At 35.9% G+C, this 13,532-nt stretch overlaps 1 protein-coding gene across 1 annotated transcript; it reads right to left on the reverse strand.

The window, feature by feature from the left end:
• Positions 1 to 1,695: 1,695 nt before the first annotated feature.
• Positions 1,696 to 11,419, reverse strand: LOC127974473 (uncharacterized). Its single transcript, XM_052577787.1, has 3 exons — positions 11,317 to 11,419; positions 1,903 to 3,970; positions 1,696 to 1,775 (listed from the first exon to the last, which is right to left on the reverse strand). Exon 2 carries the CDS (start codon positions 3,955 to 3,957, stop codon positions 1,942 to 1,944), a length of 2,016 nt encoding a protein of 671 aa, XP_052433747.1. The 5' UTR covers positions 3,958 to 3,970; positions 11,317 to 11,419; the 3' UTR covers positions 1,696 to 1,775; positions 1,903 to 1,941.
• Between the last annotated feature and the right edge of the window lie 2,113 nt (positions 11,420 to 13,532).

Genomic DNA, 13,532 nt, shown 5'->3' on the forward strand with positions numbered 1-13,532 from the left:
ATCTTAAATATAATATCTTCAAGACAAAGGCGTACATCATAGTGGGAGGAAATCTCTCTTGAGTTTGTGTCCTCATCCAAATTGACTAAAGACTGCTGGTATAAGAGAATGTATTTTTGGAACAATTTTTATTGTGAAAAGTGCTTTTACAAATACATTTATTTTCACGGTTACATTCAGTTAGATTCAATTTCATGTACTTTTAGTTTGTATTCCATTCCCCTGTTTGATTTTCCCACTTTCTTTGGTTGCCAAAGTTACTGATTTGTTCTAGAGGTTAGCTGTGTCATTAATTTAACCTTGTAAGATTTGTGTTGATTATCTATTTAGGATTGTCTGCCTGTCCAAAACTGTGAGATTTTTTTATTATTGTTTTTTTTTTCTAGTTAATATGCCCATTAAAAAATAAACATTTTGTGAAGCTTCAAGAGTTACTGTTGAAATAGAGAAACAGAAACATATTTTTTAATCATTATTAATATATTAAATTGGAATGCATTTTGTTGCACATAGAATCAGAAATGAAATAGAACATTAGAAGTAGTTGTTGTTTTTTTTATTTATTTTTTTAAACAATCACTAAAAGCCTTAAATGTAAACTCTGGCTAACAGGTTATAAGAAGAGAGGTACTTTACATAAGATTTAGTCTATTGGTAACACTCTATAAGGTTCCATTAGTTAATGTTGGTTAATGCATTAACTTACAGTAAGCAACACATTTTTTACAGTATTTATACATTTTTGTTAATGCTAGTTCATAACATTATTCAACTGTTCATTCTTAGTTTTCAGGTGCATTAAACAATATTAACAGATACAACTTTTGATGTCAATAATGTATAAGTAAATGATGAAATTCACTAATAAATGCTTTAAAAGTGTTTTTCATTGCTGGTACATTTAACTAAAATAAATGACTAATTTTAATAAATGGAACTATATTGTAAAGTGTTACCAGTTTATTTAAGATTAGATCATGGCAAATTATAAGGAAGAAGCTAAAATAAAGAAGCAGAAGAGTTCATTATATGTAATTAAAAAATGAAAAAGCAGAAGACAGTATAAGACCAATTACATTTAAAGGGTGAGTTCACATCCAGAATAAAAATGTCCTGATCATTTACTCACTCCTAAGTCATCCAAGATGTTCATGTCTTTATTTCTTCAGCCAAAAAGAAATGAAGGTGTTTGAGGAAAACATTCCAGTATTTACATATCTACTTCAATAGGAGCCATTGGGAACATTTGTGATTAAAAAGAATAATTATTTATTTTTATTTTATTTTTTGAGCATTTTGTTTCACTATAAATCTAGATCTTAGATTTGGACCTTCAACCCATGAGCACACATTGAAGTTCACTAAATGGAGAAAAACCCTGGAAAGGTTTCCTCATAACCTTAATTTATTTTCCACTGAAGAAAAAAAGACATGAATATCGTGAATGACAAATTATCAGGAAATTTTTATTCTGGAAGTGAACTAATACTTTAAAGTAGGAATAAAGTAATAATTGTTCTCTCCTTTAATATTTGCCTAGAGCATATGCCTCAATAGAAATACACTCTTAATGGTAAAGTAAAAAGAAGTATCTAAACTCAAAGAGAAATTTAAAAGCAAACACCATTAATAAAATTCCACTACAACTCATATACTTAAAAAGATGTTCTCGGATTTCCACAATTACTCTCTGGTTAAAAAAAAATTCTGCAGATGTTGACCGATGACAGGAATGGTTGTTGGAAAGAAGAGGCTTTTGTCTTTTCAAGTATTTTCTGAAAAGAAATATACACAGTTATTTAACAATGTCAAATAATGTAATTGTCTAAAGTGATCTATCATGACCACATATTAAAGAAAAACAAAGCTTCAATATGAATTATATTATCATCTGGTGCTTACCGATGTAAAACTAGAAAAAACACATCTTAATGCATTCCCTCAGATGTATGCTGCTTCTTCTCCCTCATTGAATCCAGCTTGAACAGCCTCTTGAATACTTCTGATTTCTTCTGGAGGAGCAGCAGGTAGGATTGCAAGCAACTCTTGATCGATCTTTTCTAGTCTTGCGATGCTCTTCTTGTCATACTCATTTTTATTCTTAATGACAAGCATTAAGATGCCTTTCTGTGCCTCATCACAGCCGTTCTGGAGCAGTTTTCGCTCATGCTCGAATTCTGGCTTACTTGTATCCATGGCCATTAGTTTGCCCAGTGAACTGACGCGGTCCATCAGGTACTTGTTGGAAACATCTGTGTACGTTGCAGAGATCATATGGACCAGACTAGCAATGTTACTGGCTTGGAAGGCTTGAGTGTACAGCAGATCTTTTGAGAAGAGCTTTGCATTGTAGGTCAGGGCTTGTGTTTTCTCTGATGTTGAGACAAAGTTTGTGAGAGTTTTGCTCAGGCTGGTTTTCACAATGTTGGAAACCATCTGAAAGAAGCGAACCATCTTCTCCCATTGTTCCTTCACTCTCCCCATGGCATCCATTCCTTTGACCAGCATCTGTACGGTAGTATTGAAGTCGATCTCTTTCAGTTCACAATTTCTCATAGTGACCAGGATTTCAGTTAGTTCCTTCTGATTCTTCTCAAAGTTCTCCACATACTTGTCATAAGTCTCTCTTGTCTTGTTCAGCTGAGCTCGGTTCTGCTCTATGGAGAATCTTGCATTTTCTGTGGCCCTCGCAGAAGGACTCATGTTCCCTGACTTTGTTTGTTCTTTATGCATCATTGGTGGATTTGAAGTAATGGCTGGAGAATTTGTTTTGTCTTTACTTTTGCAATCAAAATCATGGACTGACTTGATCAGATCCAAGACCCTTTTTATTATCTCGGTGCTTTTGTCTTTGTCACATTTGCCATCTGGTGCATATTTTGCGAGCTGTTCACATATTTGTATGCCATCTTGACATAACTTCAGAACTTGTTTCTTTGCCGGGCAGTCAGAGTTTCCCTTTAAAGTGTCATTGATTCTTTTGAACTGTTTTGCAATAAAATCAGTTTTTGCAGTTTTGCTCTTCTGATTGTATATATTTTTCCAGTCAATGTTATCATCCTTCACATTCATTTCTTCCTGGATTTTCTGTGCACAATATAAAATTTCAGCCGACTTACTATACACCTGTATTTCAGCTACCACATCTCTTTCACCTTTCACTGGTTGAGTAAAAACAGATGCAATTCCAGTAAACAGGCCTGTAACACTCTGTGTTATTCCACCTACTAAATCCATGCCAATCATTTCCCATCCATTAGGGAGAGAATCCATAGCTTTCTTGTAGCTCTCTCGAGCCTCTTCCAGTTCCTTCTTCATGGCACTCATTGCCTTCTCAGTCCTTTTCTTGGTCTCTTGAGCTGACTGCTCCTTCAATTTGCTCTCTTCTATTTTCTTTTTCATTTCTGCCATCTCCTCCCCATAAAAGTGCTCTGCATTCACACATGCTTCTAGTAGCTCTTGAATGATTTTAATGACATCAGTGAAGCGCTTTTCAGTTGCATCAGACAACTCAAGACATTCATCTGCAATATCTTGGATATTTTTCAATTGATCAGGAAGATGAGCTTTGACAACTTCATCATTGCCTTGGAACAGAATCTTCACAGCAGTTTTCATGTAATCTGGAACTTGGGCAGTATGGAGGCGAATCTGATCCATGCTCGTATGAGCTTCATTAAATGCCCACCAGCCAGAGTTACACACTTGCATGAGGCAAGCACGAAAGGAATCAGGGTATTTGATGAATTGATAGCCATCTTTAGGTTGATTTTTATTGATAGAGAAATCTGTTGAGGATGAGATGAATACCAACTCTCCCAGGATGGCTATGGATAGAGGGGCTGGAGTCAGATACTCTTCCCAGTTGGCATAAGGCTGCATTATAAGTTTGGTTTGGTTCCTCATGTCCTCAGCAGTGGTAAGGTTTTGAGTAGATTTCGAGATTGCAGAATTCATGTCTTCTGTGTTCCTGTTCAAAACAAAGATTAATTCACAATGCTATATTCATCACAACAACTATTATGAGACATATACAGTATACATGTGTGTGTTTTTTTTTCTTTTCTTTTTCCTTTTTTTTCTCTTAGTTTGAAGAATACTAATGGACAGAATCCTAAGAAATTATGCTTTTCTTCAGCAAAGATATGTTAAATCGATAAACAAAAAAGTGATCCTAAAGAATTAGATTATTACAAAAGGTTTTTATTTTGATAAGTATTCTTTTAAGTTTAAAGGATAAATAAAAAATAATAAATTGCAATAATATTTCACAATATTAGTGTTCTTAATGTATTTTTATCAAATAAATGCAGCATTGAAGAGACTTAATGGGATAGTTCACCCAAAAAAGAAAATTATCCATGTAATTTACTCACAGGGGTTAATAAAGACTTTCAGACATGAACTGGTGTGTTTTTGTAAAAAAAAAAAAAAAGAAAATTCTCCGATGAGAAATGACGGACTGTTTAATTTCACTGTTGCCTTTGTGTGCACAGTAACTGTGACACCTATAAGTTACTGTGCTTAGGCTAATATAAATGCACTAATTGCACATGATATGATTATTCATTGTATTTTGATGTGTAACAAAATTCACAGTTTAACAGTAAGAATAGTTTTAGCATAAAAAATGTCTTTATTTATTTTTATTATTTTTTACAGAGAAAGTATGTTAAAAGCACATTTTAGTTCATATTCATGTTGTCCCAAAACAGCACTGTTGAGGACAATTCAGCCACACCTGTCTTACCAGACATGATGACTGACTCTAGGCCTGTGTCTCCACACAAGATGGGCGCCAGCCCAGTGCCACGGCACAAAAGGGTCGCCAACCCAGTGCATAAGGTGGCAGCCACAGGAGACTTTCCAGGTCCAGGTCCCCGTTGACCCTCAAGAGTTGAGTCAGGTCCCCGTTGACCCTCCAGAGTCGAGTCAGGTCTCCATAAACACCCATGAGTCAAGCAAAACCACAGTTAGACCTCATGAGCAAAGTCAGATCACTCTTGATCTTCATGAGCAAAGTCAAGTCACCATTAACCTTCATGAGTTAAGTCATGCCACAGCTGATATTTCTGAACCCAGTCAAATCACCACGGATCTACCAGAGCCTCTTCACGTCTCAGCTGAACTTCCAGAGCCTTGTTACGTCTCAGCCGAACTTTCAGAGCCTTGTCACGTCTCGGCCGAACTTCCAGAGTGCTTTTTTTTTCACTTCCTCTTTCTGTTCCCCTCTATGGACCTGTCCCTCCGTCCCTCCCCCTGATCCTCCACCAGTCCACCTCCCTCCTGGTCTCTCTGTTATTTGGTTTGTTCTTGTGTTCTGAGGAGCATCTGGTAGCTGCTCCTTAGAGGGGGTGTAATGTCACAGTGTCTGGTCTGTGTTTTCCTGGATGTCCACTAGTGGACTCACTTCCCCATAGAGTCACCCCACTGCAGGCAATACATTTCCAATGTTAATTGCACACCTGTCCCCACTTTCATCGTTTTCACTTGTCCATATAAACCCGGTTTGTTTCCATCTGTTTCATGGAGTCCTTGTTTTATATTGGCGTGCTTTCTCGTGTTCACTAGTGATTTTTTTGTGTTTCTTGTTTTTGGACTGCTTTTGTTAATATTGACCTCTTGCCTGTCTGGATTACGATTTTTGGATTCTCCCTAATAAACACTGCAATTGGATCTCTCTTTTTGTGTGTACGTTCGTGACATTAGCTTATTCCTCATTAAAAATGTTTGTAAAAAGTTTTTTTTCTAATCAGGTCTATTAATTTATATAATGAATTATAGGGCTATAATTTAAATTATTAACAATGCAGTCATCAATGAAAATTAAGAGCAGCTTTATTTGTGCACAGATTTTCAAAAACGCTGTGCTGTGTATTTTACTGTGATTTTATAAATGAATTTGTAGTGCACAAGTTTGTGCTTCATGAAAGCATGAAATAACTACATTTATAATATATTTTCAGCTAGTGTAGACATGTCAATCTATTTTAATATACTTACCATGAAATACATATATTTTGAATACAATTAAGTCTAATTTTTACTATGATTAAGCTTTTAGGTTACTGATTTGCATGTAAACGGAAAAATTGGTTATTTTAACAAGCTGAAATTTGTGAGTCATCAGCTTACTGATGTGCATGATAAATCAGGTGTGTACCAATAAATCATGGCCCGGTTCCCCAAAACGTTCTTATCGCTAAGTAGTTCTTAATCTATTCCTTAACCTCTCTCTTAACCTTATGGCATGATTCCCGACACATTCGTACGCTAAGTATATCTTATGTAATCACACTTTCGTAAGGTTGGTCTGGACCATTCGTAAACTCTCTCTAAGCGTTGTTTGAGCTCAAGACTCTAGTCTCTGCCACTGTGCAGCAGTCTTTAGAAATCAGTGCAGCGCAGTACAAGTCAAACTATGGTATGTTGACAATCTTGTGGCTCAACAATGATTTTATGTTATGGACATTTTAAGACTAATAATAAATTATGTTCGAAATGGATACAGGCCTATTTATGAAGTTGACTTTATGTGGTATCAGAACTAATATGGTGGTAATTAGCCTAGGCTTTTTCATAATGTAATTAAAGCGAATTGCCAATTACTTTTGATAATTAAAATCTGGCAAACAATTTGACTCTTAAATGAGTCAAAGACGGAGCCGGACACGGAGCCATTTAGTCCATGTCAATTTTTTCATTCAGCAAAACGTAGGCCCTTTTGACATTTTGCCTGACGTGGCTATATTAAAAAAATAATTGCCTCCCAAGACAGCTCATTATGGGAGCTGCTCGACCTTCTCAGACCTGCATTTGCCAGGCTAACCGTGGCAGAATTTTGTATTATTTTTTTAAATTTTTTTGCTACAGATAGATTCATCAAGGTCGTGGTAGAGGGCTACGGCATAATCAAGACCTCGGTGTGGAGATGCGTCCACATTGTCACCAACGCCCTTCTGCGCCATGCCGGGGATTACATCCTGGTGAATGGTACACTCATCCCTATCGCCAGTTCATCAGTGATTGATCAGACATAGGCTACTTATCGCGAAAGGGATACGTGGCCATAAACGTGCAGGTTATAGTGGACCATAGGGGTGTGATCTCTGACCTGGTGGCAAGGTCCATCATGGCCTCCTAACAATCCCCATATCTGCTGATTGGCTTCATCACTCTGTCTCCTCTCCACCAGTAAGCTGGTGTGTGGTGGATCTTCTGGCTGGCGTCGCATCATCCAGGTGGATTCTGCACACTGGTGGTGGATGAGGAGATACCCCCTGACTATGCAGAGCGCTTTGAGTGCGGGTATGAGGGTGGATGATTAGCGAGGGATACCCGGTTCGTCTAAAAGTCACAACATATCGTGTGAACATATTACTAACCATTTGATAATTTAATGTATAGTCTATATTCTACTGATAACTTAAACTATGTTAAAATAAATGTTACCCAGGTTATTTCCCCATAGAGATGTCAAAAAATAGGCTAGCTAATCATTTGCGTATTTGACTTATAAGTTTCCTGCTGGCATGCAAGCTTTATTTAAAATTATTTATTTAACAGCCCATAGTATGTGCAGCATCATTACTTTACAATTTAATAGTATAAGAAATTAATCAGGCGTTTAAATGATTTGTAAATAACCTAGTTTAACAGTTTGGTCAAACCCTTCTGAACTATGTCTCTAAACAAACAAAAAAGCATATGATTCTATCCTATATATATTGTGTACTTGGATATATATATATATATATATATATATATATATATATATATATATATATATATATATATATATATATATATATAAATAAAACATAAGAACTATTTAACTATTTAGATATGGATAAGATGCACTATTTCCTAAACCTGTACTTAAGATTTGGAGACCAAATATGACTTTTAATTAATTATTTAATTAATAATTAATATTAAATTTTCATATTTGCCATAACATTACTACATTATATTTCATGGGTTTAATGGATTTGCAGACAATGTAATTACATATAAATTTATTAAACCTCCAAATAAAAACCGAAAAACTGAAACTGAAAATAACACTGGATTAAAATAATAAACACTGATAAACCCTGAACTCAGGGTTGATTAACCCAAACCTGCTTACTCGGGGTATGTTGGTTCCAAAACACCAGTGTCGAGTTAGTTTAATCAACCTACTGCTAATAACCCCGAGTTAATGCACACGCATGGCGAACATATAAAGGCATTTTAAATGGAACGCCGAATTCAGGAGTCACCATGGAAACTAAGGGTGAAAAGTCACGTGCCGCGTACTTCTCTGAAGCGGAGTTAGAAGTTTTTATGAAGAGTTCAAGCCCATTATAATGAATAAATAAATAAATAAATAAATAAAAAATGATGCATATGCGAGGAAAGACAATTGGCTTGGAAACAAATAACTGACAGAGTAAATGCGTAGGTTTTTTTTAAACAATTTATTTTATTACATTTTAAATATACTTGCCTTTCTTTTGTTAATTTGGAAAGTTGAACAATTGTCTTTGAGAATATGGCATGACTCGACAAGCATTTACTTTTCTCTACATCAGTTTCTTAAGAATACAGTGCAATGTATATTGACTAGAAATATTAAGCCTCTTGTTTTATAAGGTGTAATCCTTTTGGAGCCAAAATAACTTTCCCAAGTTGAAACACAAAAACATTCTCCAAAAAGTTAATATTTTATTTTAACTTTTGTAAGATCAATGTCTTAAGTTTCTTTTACAGTATTCTTCCTATATAGCTAATAGAAAGAAGGCTGAGGCCCATCTAACAGGCGGGGGTCCACCTCCATCTCCACCTCCTCTCACCCCATCTGAGGAGTTGGCTCTATCACTTAATAAAGGTTGCCTTGTGGTCGATGGTATTTCAGAGGGCACATCGTCAGACTTCGCTACCTCCAACGACAACTCAAGTGACTTGGTACAATGTAGGCATACCATATAAGTACTTGATTATTTAGTTACGTTTGGACAAAACGATCATTAACTCTTGTCATTAGGAAGAAGGCTAAATGCTTCCCAAATTCATTGTTTCTCTTTTGCATTATGCATACATATTCTATTTTACAGCATATTTCTGTATACAGTAATCTGTTTTTTTTCTTGCATGTTCCTAATGACTTTATTCAGTGTCCATCATACTTTAGTAATTTACACATTGAGTATCTTTTTTGTTTTTCCTTCTTGCAGTTGCTAATTGACACATTGTATTATTGGATCCTCCTGAAACCACACAGTCTGTCACAATTGTTAGTGATGCATTTTAAGAACCAATTGCTTTTAGATCTTTCGCTTTGTCTGCCAGACAAAGTAACCTTGCATATTTCCACTCTAGGATGATGATGAAGAGACCACATCTGCTGTGACTGAATTAGAAAGTGCTGGGAGCCCCACATAGGTATGATGCATATACTGGACAATGCATAGCTTTTTAGATGGAGTGAAAAATGTGACAGAATCTAGCTGGGAATGTACAGTACATGCAAATGAGGGTCCATCTACCTCTACACATAATCTTAGCAGTTTAAGAACTTGTCCCTGGTTGTTCTTATTTACAAAATGTTACTATGTGGCAGATTTTCTTCTTTAACCATCCTTTTTACTTTGCCTTCCTAGTTGTCTGCAAAGGAGCTGTGTAAGGTCCAATTATTAAGGCAAAAAAACTGACATGGACATGGAACTTATACAGCTTCAGCTAGAGGAGAAAAGGCTGGCCATTAAAAGGCCAAACTTGAAATGGAACTACTGGAGCATCACCTTAAGGTGAAAATAATATTTGAACATGAGCATTTTTTTTAAGTGTATAAAGCAATAAATCCAAATCTGTCATGTCTCTTTTATTTCAGGATATGAATAAATAGAACACATTAAATAATTTTTGTCTCGAAGCATTCTGCCATCTCTGTGGTCTGCTTAGATTCAATGGGTGTTCTGGGTCATCTTCATCAGGACAGGGGGGATTATCTCCTCTTATTGCAACAATGTTGTGAAGTACCACACAAGCAACTGTGATGTCACATGCCCTATTTGGAGTGACCCTGAGCCCACGCAGACACTGAAACCTTGCCTTCAGAATGCCTACTGTCCTCTTCACCTTGGCCTGCGTTCTGCTGTGAGAGCGGTTGAAACGTGTCTGTGGTCCGGGCTCAGGATCAGGATAGGGTGTCATCATATAGGGGAGGCAAGGGTACCCTCTGTCCCCCAGCAAGTAACCATAAAAGTGTCATGTAATGTTTGAGGTGTTTTGTAAATGTAATAAAGACTACAAGCATTTGTCTAACAAAACGTACCCTGTTGAAATTTGTTGCACAGAGATGTCTCTCTAAATATTCTTGCATCATGTACAGACCCAGGCCATTTTGCCTCAGCATTAGTGATGAGGTGGGTTGCATCACATATTACCCCTGGTGGAGAGCAATACGTTTATTATTTGTAAGACCAATCTTAAGGAAACTAAATAGCTATTACCAGCACATTGATGATATGCAGAGACTTCCTATTAACATAGTCTCCCTCATTGATAGATGGAGCTTTAATAGTAATGTGAGTGCCATCAATGCACCCAACATCAATGGATGATTTGTACATATCCTCTGTCCAGCTGGTTATTCTCTGAACAATTTTTGTAAAAACAACATATTATAGCCTATGGCCCTAAAGATTTTATATAAAGCATCGATGTTATGTCATAATATGTCAGATAGATACCTCAACTGAATTTAAAATCATTAAAATCAACTGCACTAAACGCCTCTTTCACGCCGCGAGACCTCCAGACGTGCATAAAAACGCGCCTTTGCATTGACTTAACATTGAAATCATTCGCGCCAGACGCTCTATTCGCATTTGGTGTGAACACAGCATAAGAAAACAAAACATTTTGAATGAGTCATGTAATTTAAACATGTGACAGACAACTTTACAATATTAGTTCATACTGAATCCCTGACTAAAATTAGAACTGACCGGGTTTTGATTGTGACACCTGTGATGGCCACATGAGAAGTAATTTAAAGTATGGGATGTCCAGAATGATCAAATATCTCAATTAATATCTAACCAAAATTTGTGATCAGTCTTTAAAAATAAATACAGTTTAAATGTAATGATCATTTGAAATTGGGTTAGGTAAGTGAAGTTTGCAGAAGTAAAAGACCTACACACATTATTTCACCCATTAGATTCCATTCCACCAAATACATAGTAGTTAAAGATGCCAATTTGAATATAAAGTGGGACCTGATTTTATGTTTCATAATAAAAAAGTAATTTAATCAAATTTTCTTACCTTGTTGGAAAGTGAGAAGAGTTTCGTCAAGTCTCAAGTTGAGATCTCGTTGAATGGCAGAGTGGTGAAATAAATGGATGCTTCTGTTTTTATATACATCTGCAAGGGGTGGAGGTGAATGACTTGGGGAGGAGAAACTGACTCAGATATTCTCTTTTCAAAAACCACTGGGGGTAAAGGTGTGAGGAGAAAATTCCGTTAATATCATATCATATGACGCTGTTTTCCAGCTGTAATTTCCAACTTCTTGTACATTATCTTTTTGTAAAAAAGAAAAAAAAAAAAATTTGTAAAGAAAAATATTTAGGGAGTATAGTTTTTTAATTTTGCATTCTTTTTTGGTGGTTTGTATTATTGTTTGTTTTGCTATACTAAAAGAGTGTTCTTTAAAGAGCCACACAGGTGGGAAATCAAAAATTACCTGTATTACAGTGTATGATGTAGCTGTCCATCAGTGTAAACAATGTGCAAAGTGATTAAACCAAAAAGTACACGATTTATAAAGTTATTGGCTTCTAAAGTAAGGAGTCGACTCTGAATCGCTGAAACGAGTCGTTATAGGTTTCAAATCTTTTGCCCATCTCTATGTACGTCACTAGGAGCACTTTGCATAATAATCTCCGCCTACCGTCTTGGGAGCAGCCTGTCTGTGCTGATCTTCATTTACAAAGACGTCATTAAAATGAAACAAGTGCTGTCGAAAACAGATATTCTGTGATAAAGTAATCCATATGAAAACAACGCAATGTCTGTTTTTCATGTCTCCCTTCGTTATATCTAATGTGACCACGCCCCCACGCTGAACGCGCTATTCAGATTCAAACTGAAGCGCGGCTTGAATACACCCACACAGAAGAAAAAGCAGCGAGACTGTTCAAGTTTTTTATTTTACTGTTTGCTTCGCGATGAGAGGAATAAGACATAATTCACCCCAAACATATGCTAACGCATTGTTTACCGTGAAGTTGTGTGCGGAACAACCAATCAAAACTATGTCAGTTGACCAATCAGAACACAGTATGCTACCGAAAGGTGGGGTTTAAGGAAACGGAATCTTTTGAACAGCTTCGCCCGAACCGTTTGGGGATCTCTGAGAATTTAGGTAATTTTAAAATGATATTTTGACAAAATGACATGTTTTTCAACCTTGGATGGATTTAAACCTAATGTACAGGACTTATAAACAGTGATAGGAAGCTTAGAATTGTCATCTTACTGGCTCTTTAAACTTTCTGAATTCTTTATCAGTATGCTTAATGAGTATGAGTTATTCTGATGTGCTAAAAGAACAACAAGAAATGTATGACATACGTGTGTGTGTGTGTGTGTGTGCGCGCGTGTGTGTGTGTGTGTGTGTGTGTGTGTGTTAGCACAGACAAGCGTGAGGCAAGAAATGTTACTTTAGAGACTCCACATCCTAGCTTATAACAAGATGATTTGCATTCAATACTTTGAAACACATCTAAGGGACATAAATACCTTAAATGGACACTATTTGAATATGAATTATGATTTGTGGAGACAGAAGCATTCTGGTTTGATTGGAATATAAATACTGAGTCAAAGTGTTCCTTATTTTGTCGCACTCTGCAGCCAACATGTATGACTGCTGACCTTTCTTGTGAGAAATAAAAAATAAATAAATAAACAAAACATTGAGGACTTTCTGTCTCTGTTCCTTTGCATTAGGAAAAAAATTAAACAACAGTGTGGCCAGTAACAATCTACACTTCTGGCTTGATTGGCCAGATTATAGATTGTTTGAATATGAAGTCACATAATAAATATCTGATTCTCAAGCATTCAGCTCTATTTGATGACAATTCTGAAAAGAGGCCAGTATAAGGTACAATAGGTATGCAGTATATTTACAGCATACCAATCTATTGATAATTACTGAATGTACATGAAGATTTAAATTTGCTAGGTTATAACACTGAACATACGCTTGTTTAGTAGTATTTTATGTATTTCTGGTTTTATAATAATATTAGTATTAAAACCTCCTTAAAAAATGCCCCCAAAACACAAGATTGTCCCTGTATGAGATGTTGTTTTTATTCATGGCAAGTATAAGTTTGAATTAAAATCCAGATTTCTGCATGGATTACTCATAAAATGTATTTTCATATTTTTATGTCACACGACTTGACTTATTATGACTGTACATTTATCTCCCTTTATGTTTGATGCCATTTGTCTCAAAGGTGAGCAGG

Source organism: Carassius gibelio, chromosome B16, assembly GCF_023724105.1.
Source record: "Carassius gibelio isolate Cgi1373 ecotype wild population from Czech Republic chromosome B16, carGib1.2-hapl.c, whole genome shotgun sequence".
NCBI lineage: Eukaryota > Metazoa > Chordata > Actinopteri > Cypriniformes > Cyprinidae > Carassius > Carassius gibelio.